The sequence below is a fragment of the Nyctereutes procyonoides genome, unplaced genomic scaffold, assembly GCF_905146905.1.
Source record: "Nyctereutes procyonoides isolate TBG_1078 unplaced genomic scaffold, NYPRO_anot_genome, whole genome shotgun sequence".
Lineage (NCBI taxonomy): Eukaryota > Metazoa > Chordata > Mammalia > Carnivora > Canidae > Nyctereutes > Nyctereutes procyonoides.
Genome location: NW_026575128.1, coordinates 6,242,532 through 6,255,933, shown reverse-complemented (window position 1 = coordinate 6,255,933; position 13,402 = coordinate 6,242,532). Strand labels below are relative to the sequence as shown.

General features: G+C 35.6%; 1 protein-coding gene across 2 annotated transcripts in view; it reads left to right on the top strand.

Annotated features, from left to right (window-relative positions):
* The window catches only part of AGO3 (argonaute RISC catalytic component 3), a 117,075-nt gene that overhangs the window by 80,600 nt on the left and 23,073 nt on the right, over positions 1 to 13,402 (top strand). For both annotated transcript variants that reach the window (XM_055341622.1, XM_055341623.1), the window contains exons 10-14: positions 2,379 to 2,501; positions 2,829 to 2,962; positions 5,734 to 5,918; positions 9,796 to 9,955; positions 11,240 to 11,330. In XM_055341622.1, the coding sequence (XP_055197597.1) occupies positions 2,379 to 2,501; positions 2,829 to 2,962; positions 5,734 to 5,918; positions 9,796 to 9,955; positions 11,240 to 11,330 (693 nt within the window). The remainder of the gene's footprint in view (positions 1 to 2,378; positions 2,502 to 2,828; positions 2,963 to 5,733; positions 5,919 to 9,795; positions 9,956 to 11,239; positions 11,331 to 13,402) is intronic.

Below are 13,402 nucleotides of genomic sequence, written 5' to 3'. Positions count from 1 at the left end.
TAGGATCTCTATGCTTTGTCATTGTTCTAAATGAATAGGAAGACTATCAGTACCACTTTATAAAATTGATAGAATAAAGCAAAATGAAAAAAGGCACCTGGATCTTATCTTAGTCTCTTTTTGAATACCATTTTTTTAAACATTTTATTTATTTATTTATGAGAGACACAGAGAGAGGCAGAGACACAGGCAGAGGGAGAAGCAGGCTCCCCACAAAGAGCCTGATGGGGATTTGATCCCAGGACCCCGGGGTCATGCCCTCTGCCAAAGGCAGATGCTTAACTGCTGAGCCACCCAGGCGCCCCTTGAATACCATTTAAATTGTGTGAATGAAGAGAAAGAAGTCTAGAAATAGGAATATTATTTGGGTAGTAGTGAAGACTGTTATAAAGGGGTTATAGAACTGGCCCTTTTATTTTCTAAGCCAATTAGAGGGAAAAGGAACCTTTTTCCTGTATGGTTTTATAAAGAGTAAAAAAAAAGGTTATTACATGATATTTAATTAGAAGAATATGGGTTGGTTTTCTTTATAGATTTTTTTCTGATCTATGATGACAGGATTTTAAAACCTTTAAGAGGCTAACCCTCTCACTATCTCTAGATAAAATCTCCATAACTACTTCTAACTCATTTATGAGAGTTTGTCTATCCAAAGAGAAAATATCGTACTGTGGTTAGAAGCACAGGCTTTGGAATCTAACAGCTCTGGGTCCAAAGTCTGTCTTTTTCACTTACTTACTGTTACTGTTATTACAATTATAGCTTCCGGAACACTAGTGTCATGATTGATAGTAGGAACTGTAGAATCAGAACATACGTGGTTTCAGATTCTCTGTCACTTGCTTGGCTAGATAGTTTTAAGCCAGTCATTTAAGTTTACTAAGCTTTAGATTTATCCTCTGTAAAGATTATAAAGATCTCCTTTTATAGTTTAAGGTTATTGTGGAAATTAATTATAAAACTTAACACCAAGCACATCATGCAGCACGTTTTTATTTATAGTAGTTGTTATTCTTTGTAACCTTACTATGACTATATACTAAAACACTAGAAATGAATGGCATTTAAGCTTGAAGAAGTATTAGTGCCTAACTTAGAAAACAACCGTTCTTGCTTATTGTGGGAAGATTCTTTTTACATATTTAGATTATATTAGTTTTTTTTAATGAATTGTTAAACACTTGAACACCACCTTCATTTTGTAACCTTGTTTGACTTTTATCCTGAGATTAAGTAAATATGTTTTTGAAAAACACAGTTACTATATAACATGCTATAAACATAAATTATATTCTGAGGTCCAGGTCTATACTGAATTAAGTTCTTTTTAAAAAAAAAAAATTATTTATTTACTCATGAGACACAGAGAAAGAGAGAGGCAGAGGCACAGGCAGAGGGAGAAGCAGGCTTCCCGAAGCAAGGAGCCTGATGTGGGACTTGACCCCAGATCCTGGGATCATACCCTGAGCCGAAGGTAGACGTTCAACCGCTGAGCCACCCAGGCATCCCTGAATTAAATTCTTTATCAACCAGCATTGCAGTGTATGTTAACTAACAAAATTTAAATTAAAAAAAAAAGTCTTGGGGCACCTGGGTAGCTCAGTTGATTAAGCATCTGCCTTCAGCTTAGGTCAGTCATGATCCCAGAGTCTTGGGATCCAGCCCCACATTGGACTCGCTGCTCAGCAGCAAGTCTGCTTCTCTCCCTGTGATGTCTCTGGCTCTCACTCTCTGCCAAATAAATAAAATCTTAAAAGGAAAATAAATTCTTTATCTTTGTATCTATAGATATATTGTGTAAAAATTATCATCTATATCATATTTGCTTTCTTATCTCTCAATGTATCACATTAAGTAAATTTCATAATATGCCACTTTTTATTTGAAAATATTCAAATAATTTTATGTAAGTTGTAAATCAAGGAATTAGGAGAAAAAGGCCTTACGATCATCAATATTTGCTATCAAACTCTGTGTAAAATAAATTTTAATAATATATATCTGGATCTTCTAAAACTTAACATTTTTTAGGTGAGGAATCTCTTTCTCTTGTAATCTCTAGACCGCCCTCTCCAAAATGTATTAGGTTTAATCATATAAAATTGGCATCTTCACAGCTTATAAATAGTCGAAGTTTCTTATTATTCAACCTAATACATTCAAATTTTTATAAATTACCAGGAGGTTCACAGACTTCTTATAGTCCATTCATGATCTGTGGTCCCAGGTTAAGATCCCCTGCCCTAGGATTAGGGCATCATTGACTAGATCCAAAACATTGTGGGCACAGTGTAAAGAAAAGAAAACAGAGGTTTCTAATAAATGAAGCAGGAACTTGGTGGGAAATTCTGAAAATAACTACAGATTTTTTCTGTTAGGTAAGAAGTGCAAATTACGAAACAGATCCATTTGTTCAAGAGTTTCAATTTAAAGTTCGGGATGAAATGGCCCATGTAACTGGACGTGTACTTCCAGCACCTATGCTACAGTATGGAGGACGGGTAAAACCTCTTGGTAGTTTTTTAATTATAAACATACAGTTTCTGTTTACAGAGAGAAGAGCATCCTAGCCAAGTCTGACATTTCAAAAGTGATTTTTTTTTTTTCCTCCAGCAGTACTTTTTTGTTTCAAGGTATCTTTGCTTGAATTTAGAATTTTTGGTCAATAAGATAAAACAACATATAAGTAATACTGATTTAGAACAGCTTATTACATGTAGAATATGAGATATATATCAATTCAGCAATTTAAAATGGTTTTCAGCTCAGTGAAATAAATTGTTAAGTGTTTCTTTTTTGCCTTATTTCCCTTTCTCCTTTTTCTGTAGAATCGGACAGTAGCAACACCAAGCCATGGAGTATGGGACATGCGGGGGAAGCAGTTTCACACAGGAGTTGAGATAAAAATGTGGGCTATAGCTTGCTTTGCCACACAGAGGCAGTGCAGAGAAGAAATACTGAAGTAAGGCATGTCATTAGTTTGCTTTGGGGAACTTTGTGTGTTTAAATTTTGTTTCAATTTTAAACTCCTCAGCCAATGTTCTAACCAGTTTGCCTCAATATGGCATATATTTAATCACTGAATCTTTGAAAATGTTTTTTCCCCATAGTTGAACGGAGATATTCTTATTCCTTAGTAAAGTCATTGATTCATTCTTTCAGGCACCCTAACAGTCTGGCTTATGTAGTATGAGGGCATCATTGGCTTTTGATGGCAAATAGGTTAGGTTTAATTCCCAGCCTTGCCACTGCGTAGTGTTATTACCATAAATAACTTACTTCATTTCATTATGCTTCAGTTTTCACCTTTTTAGAAATAAAAATACCTATCTCTTGGATGAGGATTAAGGAAGATCCTTATTTCTTAATTGAGCTCCTTGAAAGAGGGACTTAACTCCTCATTTTCACTTCTTTGCTTTCAAAAATTTGGCCTTCATCTCCACCACTTTCTCTGTTCCCCAGATTGTTTTCCTCAGCATGTAAGTACTCAATAATCTTCTGTTCAAATTTAAAACAAAAAATTTGTCAGTTTTCAATTTACCTAACTTTTTCCAGGCTTCTATTTTCTCACCCTCCTTGAAATCCTAGTCCCTACAGAAACTGTTTCTGGAAGATCTCCAACATCTTTGTGCTTATCAATTCTAATGGTCTTTCCTCAGCCATTATTTTTCTCAAAATTTGTGCAGCATTAGATACAATTGACTACTTTCTTAACATTGACTCCATTCTTGTCTTTTTCATTCCTTTTATCACTTTGGCTTCTCTTCTCTGTCTCCTCTCCCTGGGACCCTCAAGCGTTTGAGATTTAGGCAACCTCAAAGGTTTCTGCTGTCATTCTTGTTTTAAGGAGCCATGCTATCATGAAAATGTACCAGCTCCACTTGTGACCACCGCCCATCCAAAACGTACAGGCTTCTCTTAACAAAGAATAACAATAAAAATCAGTAGGACTTTGAAAATTTTTCACCTGCCTCTTAAGCCCCTTTTCCCATATTTTGGACAAAGAAACTGAGCACTATATTCCTTCTATCTCCCTGGCATTTTTTTTCCCTCCTTCCAGTCATTCTCTTTTTTAAAAATGTCTCTTTCCTATCCCTACTTATCTAAATAATACCCAATCTTCTGTGATTTGTGATGTTGGAAATAGTCTGTCATAACTACAAGCATATTAGTTTATCAGTATCCTCTCTATTTGCTCTTGCCATTTTCTGCATAAAATACAATTGTACTGTGATTATTTGTGTAAATTTATCTCTCTAAAATCTGATTTTCTTAGGAAAATGATTATTGTCTAATTGAAACCTCCACTAATAGGTCCTGTAAAGTATGCCTATAATGAATAGTTCTTGAAAGATATAGAGACCAATTTACCAACCAGGTCAATTCAGAATTTGCTTTGTCTTATAAAAAATAAAATACTTTCTCTATTTAATTCTGTTTACTTTTTTTATGAGCTCCGAATTTCTAAATGTATATTTTAAGGTTCACTTAATAAACATTTTTCTTCAAGGTTTTTACCTCCCTGCTTTCAAGTAGAATGTCATAAGAACAGTTTACTACAATGCTGTGATCATCTTACTTGACCTCCAGAGGCCAAAGAAAATATCCCCAATAGTTTTTCAGGCTTAGAGTTATTCTTTTCATTTTACATTTCTTATTTATGACTTGAATAGAATTCATAATCTTTCAGTTTTTTTGGCTCTTGCTCAGGCTGACTGAAAATATACCACTTCTTACTTCTTGAATTAAACGCTAATAATGGAAAAAGAGAAGACGGGAATTTCTATAAACTTCATCTCTGAGGGAATGAGTGTTTTTGAGTAAAGATAACTCAGATCCTTGACTTGGGACCTTATTTGTTTTAAAAACAAAGTGATTTTTAAATCATATCATTACTATTTATCTGGGGCTATATGCAGAATTCTGTTTAAATATGAAATTACTAGTCTTTTGTTGTTTTTAATGTGGCTAAAAGTACATTGAAGTGCCGCCTGCCTCATTTGTTTTTAAATGTTGTTTTTATATATTTTTAAAAATGTTTTCTGAGAATACAATCTTTCCTGCCATCCTAGTTTCAGATTCCTAATATTGTAGAAAGAAACTCTGGACTAGATCATACTTCTGACTCTGCCATTTATCTAACCATTTTACATCAGTCAAATACTTTATGTACCTGAAACTGTATCTTGATCTATAAAATGGGAATAGTACCTCACCGACCACCTTATGAATGTCATCATGATCAAATAGAGAATGTTAAGCTTAAATTTATTGAGCTCTTACTATGTCTTGGCCACTGTTTGCTGAGTTCCTGTATTATCTCATTTAATACTTCCACCAACCCTATAATGGATTGGTAACCCCATTATCATAAAGTAATCATCTCACAGATGAGAGAAACTGAAAAAAATTGCCTACAATTTCATACTGCAAGTAACAGAACTAGAACTGAAACCTGTTATGCTAACTCTAGAACTGAACTCTCAGCCAGCACACTCTGTTACTAATGCCCTTTGTAAACTACAGAATGCCACCTAATTATGTAGCAGTGTTCTTACTTGGCACAATACATAACTGACCCACCACCACCTTTAATATCAGTAGTCTTGGTGACCTCTTCATATATGGAGCACACAAATCTTTGCTTTGTTCTCCATTCACTTCTCAAATATTCCATTCTGCTTTGTAGGTATGGACGACAAAGGATTTAGTTTTAGTGATTTCTCTTTCTAGGGGTTTCACAGACCAGCTGCGGAAGATTTCCAAGGATGCAGGGATGCCCATCCAGGGCCAGCCTTGCTTCTGCAAATACGCACAGGGGGCAGACAGCGTGGAACCCATGTTCCGGCATCTCAAAAACACCTACTCTGGGCTACAGCTCATTATTGTCATCCTTCCAGGAAAGACGCCAGTGTATGGTAAAGATATCTTAAGATTACATTTTTCCTCAAGTACTTGATAGTCCTCTTAGATTTTTGCTAAAACGTGTCCTAAAACTTTGAAACATTAAAACATATTTTAATAGCTACAGTATTTAAAACCATGTATGGAGGTGCCTAGGTGGCTTAGCGGTTGAGCATCTGCCTTCAGCTTGGATCATGGTCCCAGGGTCTTGGGATCAAGTCCCACATCGAGCTCCCTGCATGGAGGCTGCTTCTCCTTCTGCCTGTGTCTCTGCCTCTCTGTATGTCTATCATGAATAAATAAATAAAATCTTTTAAATAAATAAAACCATGTATTGTTACCCTAAAAAAGACAAATCAGAGCAAACTAAATAGTCCGAGAAGAGAGCTCTGAGAAGAATTTTAATAAGAGAGACATCACAAAACAATGGTTAAGATGAGCACTGGGTGTTATACTCTGTGTTGGCAAATCGAACTCCAATTAAAAAAACATACAAAAAATAAAATTTAAAAAAAAGACAATGTTTAAGGAAAGAATTATTTCTTTAAAATAGCATTAGGAGGGGTACCTGGATGACTCACTTGGTTGAGCATCTGCCTTCAGCTCAGGTCATGATTTCAGGGTCCTGAAATTAAACCCAGTGGGCTCCTGCTCAGCCAAGGCTCTGCTTCACCTTCTTCCTCTACCCCTCCTCCTTGCTGTGTTCACTCTCTCTGTCTCTCTCAAATAAATAAATAAAATGTTTAAAATTAATTAAGTAAAAGAAACGGGCCCATTCAGATTTTCTATATAAGTTTTGGTTGTGTCATTCAAAGAATTGACTCACTTCATGTAAGTTAGCAAGTTTGTGGACTATTGTTCATAATTTTTTTTCATAATATTTTTTTAAGACTTTATTTATTTATTCATGAGAGACACAAGAGAGAGGCAGAGACACAGGCAGAGGGAGAAGCAGGCTCCCTGCAAGGAGCCCAATGCAGGACTCGATCTAAGGACCCCAGGATCACGCCCTGAGCCCAAGGCGGCACTAAACCACTGAGCCACCTGGGCTTTAAATTGCCACGGAACCAAGTGATGACATTTTTTTCATTTTTAAATTAGTAATTCATATCTTCTCTTTTTTTTTTTGCTTAGTGTGGCTGGACATTTGTCAATTTCATTGATCTTTTCAAAGAACCAACTTTTTGGTTTCTTTCTTGATTTCTTTTTTTTTTTAGGTTTTATTTATTTGTTAGAGAATACAAGCCAGGGGGAAGTGGCAGGGGGAGGGAGCCCGATGTGGGACTCCATCCTAAGACCCTGGGACCATGACCAAGCCAAAGGCAGACACTTAACCAGCTGAGCCACGCAGGCACCCCTGATTTTTTATTTCATATTTTCAATTTCATTAACTTCTGCTCTCATTATTATTTTTTCCTTTTGCTTGTTCCAGGTCTATATTTTTCTTTCTCTATTTTCCTAAGGTAAAAACATAGATTATTGATTTTAGATCGTTCTTCTTCTCTAATATGTTGAATTCAATACCATAAATTTCCTTCTAAGCACTCCTTTTACTGCATCCCACAAAAAAAAAAAAAAAAAAAAAAAAATTTCTTAGTTAAGTAAGCTCTATACCTAACCTGAAGTTCAAACTCACACCCCTGAGATCAAGAGTCACTTGCTCTACCAAGTCAGCCAGGTACCCTGCATCCCACAAAATTTTGATAAATTGTGTTTCATTTCCATTTAGTTCAAGATATTTTTTAATTTCTCAAGAATTCTTTGATTCATGTGTTACATAGAATTATGTTAATGTACAAATATATTGGGATTTCCCAGCCAGCTGTCTGTTATTGATTTCTAGTTTAATTCCACTGTGGTCTCACACCATACTTTGTATGATTTCTATTCTTTTAAATATGTTAAGGTACGTATTTGGACCAGAACATGGTCCAAAGTCAATTGCTGAATGTTCTGTGTAAGTTTGAGAAGGATATGTGCTCTTCCTTTTATTAAATGAAGTATTATAAATGTCTTTTAGATTCAGTTAATTGATGGTGCTGCTCAGGTCAACTGTATCCGCTTTATTTACAGTAGCTGTACCTTTTTGCATTCCCACCAGTTAACACAGAAGAGTTCCACTGTTTCCACATCCTGACAACACTCTTGTTATTTTTTTTCTTTTCTGTTTTATTTCCTTTTGATAATAACCATCCTAATGAGTGTGAAGTGGTATTTCTTTGTGGTTTTGATTTGCATTTCTTAATTGGTGATGTGGAGCATCTATTCATGTGCCTATTAGCCATTTGTATATCTTCTTCAGAGACATTATATATTTAGAGCCTTACACAGTACTAGCATGTCTTAGGTGCACATTAAATATTTTGTTGAATAAATGAATAAACCTTTTTGGAGGGCAATTCGTCAGTTGATACAAAAATGTTGGGGCAGCCTGGGGGCTCAGTGGTTTAGCGCCGCCTTTATTTAGCGCCCAGGGCCTGATCCTGGGGACCTAGGATCGAGTCCCACATCGGGCTCCCTGCATGGAGCCTGCTTCTCCCTCTGCCTCTGTCCCTGTCTCTCTCTCTCTCTCTCTCTCTCTGTCTTTCATGAATGAATGAATGAATGAGTGAGTAAATAAATAAATAAATAAATATCTTTAAAAATAAAATGTTGAAAATATATACCTCTGACCCCTGAATTCTACTTATAGAAATTTAACCATGAACTATAGTTATATAAAACAAAAATAAATGTACAAGGATATTATTTGTAGCATTGTTTGAAATAATGATAACCTGAAACAAGCAAAAAATGTTATCAGTGTATGCCTGGTTAGGGAAAATGGCATTTAAAAACAGGCTAACTGCTATTATTACATATAAAAGTAATTTATATATTAAGATTTAGAACATACTATATTATTGAGTGAAAATGACAATTTGCAAAACAGAATGCAAGTTTGGCTTTAAAATGTCTTCCATGGGGGAATCCCTGGGTGGCTCAGCAGTTTAGTGCCTGTCTTTGGCCCAGGGCGTGATCCTGGGGTGCCGGGATCGACTCCTGCATCGGGCTCCCTGCATGGAGCCTGCTTCTTCCTCTGCCTGTGTCTCTGCCTCTCTCTCCCTGTGTCTCTCATGAATAGATAAATAAAATCTTTAAAAAAAAAAAATAAAATATCTTCCATGTATTTTATAAGAAAAATGGTATGCACACTGAACTCTTTATGGTAGATATAATGGCAAAGAGGGGGAAAGTTACAGCCAATTCTGTACACTGTAAAGACTCTAGTTTTATTTTTTTTTAAGATTTTTTTTTTTTAATAGCACGAGCAGGGGGAGGAGCAGAGGTAGAGGGAGAAGCAAACTCCTTGCTGAGCAGGGAGCCTGATGTGGGGCTCGATCCCCCAATCCTGGGATCATGACCTGAGCTGAAGGCTGACACTTAACTTACTGAGCCACCCAGGCCCCCAAAGACTCTATTTTTAAATTAAAAGTTGGGAAATAAGATTGAAAGTTATAAATATACTATGAAAAAAAATAAATATACTATGAGTATAAATGCCTTAAAATAACATAAATGAGGAAATTACTGGAAGAAAGTACAATAAAACACTAACAAGGGATTATGTATATTTTTCTTTCTGGTTTTTCAGTTATTATGGTTATACTATTTTTATGATTAAAAATATATTTTTTTATCTAAAGAAAACAACTAGGGAAATAATCACTAAATATGTAAGCTAATCTTCAAGGCAATACACTTTAAGTTTTAGCAGCGTTGTTTTAGTAGTGTTCAAATTTTTGGTGTCTTGTAATACAATGATGTATTTCAAGCGGGGAAGTATAGTAGCTTAATTTTCAAAAAAGTTGACAGTTTTTTTAACTAGAGGTATTTGCATTTGTTCCATAGCGGAAGTGAAACGTGTAGGAGATACACTTCTGGGTATGGCCACACAGTGTGTCCAAGTGAAGAATGTAATAAAAACATCCCCTCAAACTCTCTCAAACCTGTGCCTAAAGATAAATGTTAAACTCGGAGGGATCAATAATATTCTTGTACCTCATCAAAGGTAAGATAAGCTAACCACTTAATTAAATTTTAGTTATTTTTATATCTTAATTTTTCTGTATATTGCCATACCTAAGATCAGTATAAGAGACAATTTTGATGATTCGTACTATGAGAGATAAGTAAACATTTTAGTAAAAAAAGTCTCAGGCAAGATTAAGAGGTTCCTTGTGAAAATCCCCTCCCACTTCCATTTTTATTTAGTATATGCCGAGAACCTCCTGCCTACCTAGAAAGTATTGAGAGCTTTATTTACTTCTCACTAAAGAGAGACCTCAGCTTGAAGGATTTTCTCATTATTTGATAGTCCTCTTCAACCCAGAGTTATGAGGCCACTCACCTAGCAAGTAAGGAAAGAAGGGATGGTCTTGAGTGGAGCATATGAATTAAGTAAATCAGTCATGTAAGCCATATGAACCCCGCCACAGTCAGTGGGATGACAGGTGTTCCTGTTAGATCACCTTCATGTCTGAGAGCTCTTAGGAAGTGTGACATAATGACCTAGAAACAGGTGCTGGGGAAGAGGTTGTTTGGAGAATTGAACAACAGGCTTCCTTTAGTAGTTGAAGCAACTAGGGCTTTAAAAAGTTAAATATCTTGACCAGTATGCACTACAAATCAGCATTAGAATAAGGATCCACCCATGTGTGTTTGACACAAAAGCCCTCTTTTTCTCTTTTTCCATTCTGCCTCTACTTCCTCTTCTGTTAAATAGATGAGATTCATAAATGAGATGAATATAGTATTTTATCAACAAGGCCAAAAACTGAGAGACACTCATTTGAATCTTAAAGGGTATAGTTTTTAAAAATAAGATGAACAGCTAGCTGCTTAAAATAATATGTTCTCAAATTTATACTTTCGGCCAGAGGAGAGGGAGTAGTAGATTCCCATAATCCTTTTTAGTGTAAAGGTTAATGATTCTTTTTCTCATTGAAAGATTACATAGTTTAAATGTAAGTAGATTACAGAAAGATTGATACAAACTGGTGGATTAATATGAGGAAGTTTATCATTTTATGCCTATTATGAAGAATATGCCTTAAACACCACCGCTTAAAGCAGAAGATTGTTCTGAATAAGATATTTCATACACCCATTGTGATTGCTTTTACTTCATGGAGTTAGAAATTCAGAGACTAAAACATAGTTCAGGCCTTTGAGGGAGGCTGTTAAGACCTCCTCTTCGCTATGTCAGCAGCTTGCAGTTGTGTTGCAGTAGTATAAACAGATAAATGCATAATGAAAAATGAATTATCTAACTCTTTTTAAAAATGTGTTTAAGACCTTCTGTGTTCCAGCAACCAGTGATCTTTTTGGGAGCAGACGTCACTCATCCACCAGCTGGTGATGGGAAGAAGCCTTCTATTGCTGCTGTGAGTGTCATTAGGCAGGTTTACCTTGTCTAAAGTGTAGATGATCAACATTTTGATTTCAGCTTTTTGAATTTTAGTGATACTCTCTTTGAAACCAACTTTTATAAATATATAAATATCTAGAATCAACTTTCAGTATTCTTTGGATTTTTGAGAAAAATGATCATTCTCTGGTTTGGGGACTACAGTTACATATATATTTATAAAATGAGGCTTATTAATTGTATTACTCAAATCTTTTGTTTCCTACTTTATCTGTTTGACCCCTCTATGATTATACATTTTCAGCTAGTTTTTGTTCCAAGAGTTTATGTATTTCAGTAGTGTCTTTGTTATAGAAAGATGCATTACATAAGAGCTTGGTAGATTGCATTTTTTCGGTGTAAAATATCTTCTACCTTTGTCCAATCTAATATTTTCTCACCTGAATTCTTTGTTTTAATACTGCCATTCCTACTTTTAACATTTGCCTTTTATGTTTTTGCCCACCTTTATATTTGATAAAGTTTCCTTGTCAGTTCTTTTAAGTATATTTCTTTTTTTTTTAAGATTTTATTTATTTCAGAGAGAGCTAGCACGAGCAGGGGGTGGGAACAGAGGAGGAGGAAGGAGGGAGGGGGAAAGAATCTCAAGCAGACTCCGCACTGACTGTGGAGCCCATCAGTGGACTCTGTCTCGTGACCCCAAAATTGTGACCTGAGCAGAAACCAAGAGTCAGCCACTTAGTGAACTGAGCTACCCAGGCAGGCGCCCCTAAGTGTATTTGTTACAAACTTCAGAAAGCCAGATAATTTTTTACCCCACTTGAAATGGCTTGCTTTTTAACAATTGCCAACATTTTTTAAATGTCAACATATTATAGGCATATTTGGTAAGTTTCAGAAATTAAACTAAGACTTTTTATGTATTTTTTCTGTCACCCATTATATTTACATAAATTTTAACAATCTAGTACATTTTATTCATCCACAAAAATTGTACTAATGTTAAATTTTTTGCCTAAGATTCCAGAGTTATTTTCATTAGTGGAGGAAATTTGCTTTTTTTTTTTCTTTTTAAGATTTTATTTATTCATGAGAGACAGAGAGAGAGAGAGAGAGAGAGAGAGAAAGAGAGGCAGAGACACAGGCAGAGGGAAAAGCAGGCTCCATGCAGGGAGCCTGACGTGGGACTTGATCCCAGGTCTCCAGGATCACACCCTGGGCTGAAGGCGGTGCTAAACCACTGCGCCACCCAGGGCTGCCCAAATTTTCCCTATTTTGGTTTCAAGTAATAAGGCATAAAATTACTGACAGAAAGTTAGGTACTTTTTTTGAGGTACTTTTTTATCTGTTTTTAATTGAGATATAACTGACATATATTAGTTTTAGGTGTGTAGCACAATGATTCAATGTGTGTATATATTTTTTAAAGACCACCTCAATAAATCTGATTAATGTCTGTCACCATACATAGTTCTAAGGTTTTTATTTTTTAAAGATTTTATTTATTTATTCATGAGAGACACACAGAGGCAGAGACAGAGGCAGAGGGAGAAGCAGGCTCCTTGCAGAGAGCCTGACGTGGGACTCGATCCTGGGTCCCTAGGATCACGCCCTGGGCTTAAGGCTGCACTCAACTGCTGAGCCACCCAGGCTGCCCTAAGATGTTTTTTCTTATGATGAGAAATTTAAGATGTATTCTCTTACCACCTTTCAAATATTTAATACAGTATTACTAATGATAGTCATCATACTGCGTGCTATACAGCCCGTGTCAATGACATAATATATTTTATAACTGGAAGTTTGTACCTTTTGACCCATTCCCCATTTTGTCCATCATCCATTACCTGCCTCTGGCAACTACCAATCTATTCACTATATCTATGAGCTTGGTTGTTTTGTTTTGTTTTATTCCACATATAAGTGAGGTCATATGGTATTTATCTTTCTCTTTTTTTTTTTTTAATTTCTCTGACTTTTTTTACTTAAGCATAATGCCATCAAGGTCCATCCATGTTTGTACAAATGGCAAGATTTCATTCATTCTTATGGCTCGATAATATTCCACTGTGTATATATGCCACATTT